A 5,778-nucleotide genomic window follows, 5' to 3' on the forward strand; every position below is an offset into this window, starting at 1 on the left:
CGTTTAGTGCCAAGATAGTAACAGGGTCCTTGTCTGTGAAGTAAGCATTGCCAGCGTCACACGAAATGGCAACAATAAGAGAACAGAGGGGCAGGAATGCAGAACCATCTGTCCATGTCTCCAGCAACACTTTCAGCCCTGAAAAGGTGAACGTAACTATCACCATTTATCCTATTCATGTTGATAAAATCAATTCTGACTAAAATGGATGCCAAGGGCAGCTTTCAGATGAAAAGGTATCCATTCAATCAGTAAACATTTACTGATTAATCACCATATGCCACGGAAGGTGAGATAAATGACACAGTCCCTGCTCCCAAGCAGACAAGAAATAAATCACCAAGGTCCAGGGTAGTGAGGGCTGCTGTGTACCAGGAGACGAGGAAGATGTCATCCTCGTGAGGGGAGTCAGGAAGGAGCCTCTTGGGAGGATGAAGCCAATGTCCTTGGAAGGCTCAGAGGACAGATGTGGGAAGAACACACAGAGAGCATTTCAAGGAAGTGGCAAAGCCATGGGAAAGTTCAGTGCTGGGAAGACGCCAGCAAGTCCTTCTGGGAATCAGGAAGAAGTTTGGCATGGCTGGATTTGTGGCTTGAGCACTAAAAGCAGACTAGAGAAAAGAGACATTCTATCGGCTTCCATGTTAGCAATGGTAAAAATGAATGCATAGAGTCTTTAATTATTCTAAGTTCATGGGTTCCAACTGTAGATGTTAACTAAGTTTCAATGGGGCTATTCTGCCCAAATCAGAGTCTGGGATAGCCAATCAAACTCTGACCTATTTTGGGAAACATTTCTCCTTATGATTCAGAAAAGTTAAGCTAATCCCATTTGGTAGCAGTCTTATAGCCGACTGAATTACAAAGGAAGGACGGACAGCTCAGCTCAGTGACCCAAGATTTACACAGCATATGCAAAGGTTTGGTGTCCAGCACCACAAATACTTAAATAGTAAATGATCTAAAATGTAAAAGTACTAAACATGTTATGCAGATATTAAAATAACATTAAAGTTTCCATCTACAGCTAGAAGGTAAGCAAACTGAAACTTTGGAGGACAGCATATTTCAGTACAACAAACTGCACAATGTAATTTGTAAGCCCTTCTTATCTGCTGGATGTGATTGCTGTCTCACAGAGATTTTCCCCATTGATGATATTTAAAGGAAGGCTAAAATATCCGTAAAAAATTTCAATAGTAATTTCTTCCATTGAACTTAATCCAAGTTTAGGTTTGTATTCTACAGGTTGTATGCCTGTTGACTTCGATTCCAGTTCCTGGCTTTGAATTCTTTAATCAACATTCCCTCTTTGTAGTATACAGGTGTGCCTCTATTAAATTTATGCATAGACTTCCTTGCTTCTCTGAAAAAGTCACAGAACTAAGGAAAAGATATAATAATACCTGCAATGTAGAATATAAAATTTTTAACGAATATTGAGACTAATTGAAAGGCATACAGAACTGTGTCGATTGCCGTGATTGAGCACACTTCAGCTTCTACATGATGTCTATAAATGGAATCATTCATTATCTGCTTTAGGATTTTCAAGTGTAAATGTAGATTGTGCTTTTGTTTCCCATCACCCAGTCCCGAATAATCACACAAAACTATATTAATTGCGACACTCTTTGGCCAACCACTCAGGTGTATTTCTCTAATATCTTAAACTAACCCATTTCTATTATTTTATATTTTGCCATGAGGCTCGTGGTTCATTGCCTCACATCTTGCTTCTGGGTAGCTACATGGCATCTGCCTGACTCCGCCTTCTTTCTCCCTGCATTCAGTTTAGTTTTCCCACCTATCTATATTCTGCCCTGCCATAGGTCAAAGTAGCTTCTTTATTAACCAATGGTTAGAAAACATATTCATAGCATAAAAGGGGAATCCCACATCAATCAAGTCTCAAAACTATCTTTGAACTTTTCAATGGAAAACGAGAAAGCAAAACAAAAAGCATACCTTTGCTTATATGGAGTGAGTTTAGACAGACTCTCCCAGAACAAACTCTCGTCACCTTTTAAATTGTATGCAGTAGCTCAGCACAGCCGCAGTCCCAAGGAACCTTCAGTGTATATGAGCTGGCAGCTGCTCCCAAGCCCACCATGGCTATTATTCGCAGAAAACACTTATCTACTGAATAAACACTCTCCTTTATCTCGTGTCAACTTGTAAACATTCCATGACTTTTTGAAAAGGACCAAAGATTAAGATAGATGTGCTGGCATTTGCATGTAATCCTAGCATAGAGGAAGTTGAGACAGGACAATCATGTTTGAGTACAGCCTGAGCTGTATAGTGTGGTCCTATATATATATAAAAATTAAGTAAAATCAGGAAAGATGGGCTGACAGATTTCTTCTAAATTTTATTAGAATATAATTTAGAAATTTTCATTGTAGGCAAAATATCAGATTGGAACAACATCCTCATAACAAGCAAACAAAATCTAGAATTAATATATTTTATCAGTAAATAAAGCTTGTTGGAAATCAGATGGGGAATCCTTTCATTTTGTTTTTGAAATATGAATAATCTATGCAGGAATGGGAAGCATGAACAAAGAGAATTACTTTAAGCTTTAAATATTCTAGCAGTCCTTGATTGATAAATATACAAAAAAATGTTCTGTAGAGGAAATGTTGTGCATGCCTAGGTCTCAAGATATTTCTAAAATAATTTGCACCACACGTCTGAGATCAGTAGGTCTCATTTCCTCTACTGGTGAAGAAAGGTGCCAAGCTGCCTAGGACACAGCTTGTCACAGCGAGAACTAGCATTAAAATAGAATACTTGTTTCTCTGCATTTCAGAGTTCCTCTCCAGCAGACATCAGCCTTCCAGTAAATACTCTGAAAACTGAGCAGTTCTCAGACGGGTTTGTGCCAACTGCTTGGAAATACAGTCAACTCTTCAAGTGCTGTAATAACCTAATGCCTAGGGACCTGGTGTGTTCACAGTGACTGTTTCCATGGTGCGTTCTCAGTGACCGTCATTTCCACTATTGTTCAAAATCAGATGGTAGTAAGCATCCAAGAAGCACACATCTAAAATACGTATTCATATTAAAGCACTCATGTTAATGTTTTACAGGAAGAAACCACACCTGTACCTTGGATGAAGAACCTCAAGTCAATCTTTATATAAGAAAAAAAGTCTCGCTTTCCAGCTTGGGCCCGGCAGAATGGCTCCCGCAAAGAAGGGTGGCGAGAAGAAGAAGGGCCGTTCTGCCATCAACGAGGTGGTGACCCGAGAATACACCATCAACATTCACAAGCGCATCCATGGCGTGGGCTTCAAGAAGCGTGCTCCTAGGGCACTCAAAGAAATCCGGAAATTTGCCATGAAGGAGATGGGGACTCCAGATGTGCGGATTGATACCAGGCTCAATAAAGCTGTCTGGGCCAAAGGAATAAGGAATGTTCCATATCGTATCCAGGTACGTTTGTCCAGAAAACGTAATGAGGATGAGGACTCACCAAACAAACTCTACACATTGGTAACTTACGTGCCTGTTACCACATTCAAAAATCTACAGACAGTCAATGTGGATGAGAACTAACCTACCGAATCTCAAATAAAATTGGAGAACTGCCAAAAAAAAAAAAAAAAAAAAAAAAAAGTCTCTAAAATTGATAAAGTAGATCAGGGTTTGCACAGTGTCAGCACAGCCTATGAAATAAAACCCAAATAAGTGCAAGAGAGAAAGCAAGGACACATATGCAGGCTCATGTCGGACTGGAAATTGTTTTACACTTGGGTTCATAACTAGTTTCCTTCTGACTTTTTGGCACTGAACATACAAAACATTTAATGCTCAGTATTTAGATATTTTGGTATGAGGGAAAATAAGCCATGCTTATAAACCTGCTTCTTGGTCCCATGACAGAAACACCTGGCCGTAATAGCCTACTGAAAGTTGAACACATGCGGAATATATGAGCTATGGAAGAAAAGAAGACGAAATGAGAACGATATGGTAAAATGAACCATTTCACTCAATGACTGCTTATTGGGAAAGCATTGTTTTCAGTGTCAAACAAAGTATCATAGAGTTGACAGTCTACAGAGTAGAAAAATAAAATAAATAGAACTAAAATTTTGTCATGAATCACAAGAGAGTAGATCTATCGCTATAATGCTGCTTTAAACATGACAGGGTTGAAAATGTAAGCTAGTTTCCATGAGGTGTTCACAGAGTCATCACGTCCCAGGAAGTAATCTAAAACAGCACGTCATTTATAAGAAAACCTATCAACATAACTTACTGAGATTATAGAAATGTACTTCATGTAATTGTTGAAGTAGCAATTCTTGCCTTTCTCTCCTATCGCCCAATCCCCACTTTTTGAATTTTTATTACTTTGGACGTTAATAACAGAGGTAAGAATGGGATCTCCTTGGATGGAGTAGTATTCTCAAATTAGATTTATGGCTTTATAATCAGTCCATAAATCCCTAGAACATCATAATAACTGATTAAAAGTGAGCAGGAAAAGATAATGAAATGATGCCACAAAGGGGACCTTAAAGGGAAGATGGCATACGAATCAGCAGACCGTTCATGTATTACTCTTGATTTATTCAAAGAATATGCACTTAGTCATCATACGACTTGTTCTGTATCACTGATGTCGATTGGAAGCTCACATGGGGATACTGGGCTTCTTTTTTCAATATACAACTTTAGAAAAAAAAATCCTCTCTTCAACTAATTCAATGTGCACAGCAGAGTCTTAGATATAATCACATTCTTTAATACTCTCACCTGAAACTTCTTCCAAACATATATAGAATTTTGGATCTCTGTTATTTGGATATGAAGATGAAATTGCTGCACACTCAGAAACTAATTCAGTGATGTAACAATTTACATTGACACTTTTATACCACGGTACTGCACTAGGACCACAGCACCCTACCAAGAGCTTGAAATTTAGACACAAAAGACTTATTCTCTCTAATTGCAGAAGATAGGCAAGTTTGGACAGTTATAATCCTATGACAGTGTGCTGTCATAGAAATGTGCACGGAGAAGACGAGGTCATACCTAACTTGCCTTCAAGAGTTTTCTCACCAAAACTGCATCTTGAAAGTGAGAAATACTCAAGGAACTGGCACTTGTCTTATGCCTTGAAGAACCAGTCATATAGATATCAAGGAGGTCAGGAAAGGGGGAGTCTCCTACATAGTCCTCCTGTTTCCTAAAGGAGTTGAAAATACTCTTCAAGAATGTAACTTCAGCCCAATAGTGGTGGCAATACCTTTAATCCCAGTACTCAGGTGGCAGAAGCAGGAGGATCTCTGTGAGTTCAGGCCCTAGGCCATGGTCTACAGAGTGAGTTCTAGGACAGGCAGGGCTACTATACAGAGAAACCCAATCTTCAATAACAAAAACAAGAAACCCCCCCAAACAAAACAAAACAAAAAGGAACCTAGACCCAAGATACCTGACCAGTTAATTATTTTTCAGTCTTAAACTCTGTTTATATCCCTGAGTTTGATAATGTGGAACAAAAGTACAAAAATTGATAATTATGGTATAGTTAGGTTGGGGGACTCAACCATGAGCCTTCCAGAAGAACCCTGAGCTATGGGCATCTAGCCAGGAAGCAAAAGCCACAATGTCCCTGACAATACCAATTGTTTTATATATCCATAGTGTAGTGAAGTGAAAGGGATCTCATGGGAACTTGACCTGCTAACCAGTACTCCTATCACAGCAATACAGGTGAATAGGAAAAGGTGGGTTATGAGGCAGCTGTAATCCCTT

The 5,778-nt window shown here is 39.0% G+C and overlaps 1 protein-coding gene across 1 annotated transcript; it reads left to right on the forward strand.

Annotated features, from left to right (window-relative positions):
• Window positions 1–3,162: 3,162 nt before the first annotated feature.
• On the forward strand, window positions 3,163–3,596 carry LOC130864805 (60S ribosomal protein L31-like). The gene has a single exon (XM_057755568.1). The coding sequence runs from the start codon at window positions 3,190–3,192 to the stop codon at window positions 3,565–3,567; it is 378 nt and encodes a 125-aa protein (XP_057611551.1). The 5' UTR covers window positions 3,163–3,189; the 3' UTR covers window positions 3,568–3,596.
• The last annotated feature ends 2,182 nt before the right edge of the window (window positions 3,597–5,778 follow it).

The sequence above is a fragment of the Chionomys nivalis genome, chromosome 22, assembly GCF_950005125.1.
Source record: "Chionomys nivalis chromosome 22, mChiNiv1.1, whole genome shotgun sequence".
Taxonomy (NCBI): Eukaryota; Metazoa; Chordata; class Mammalia; order Rodentia; family Cricetidae; genus Chionomys; species Chionomys nivalis.

Coding starts and splice junctions, on each gene's coding strand:
- LOC130864805 (XM_057755568.1), top strand. CDS start 3,190: ATGGCTCCCGCAAAGAAGGGTGGCGAGAAGAAGAAGGGCCGTTCTGCC.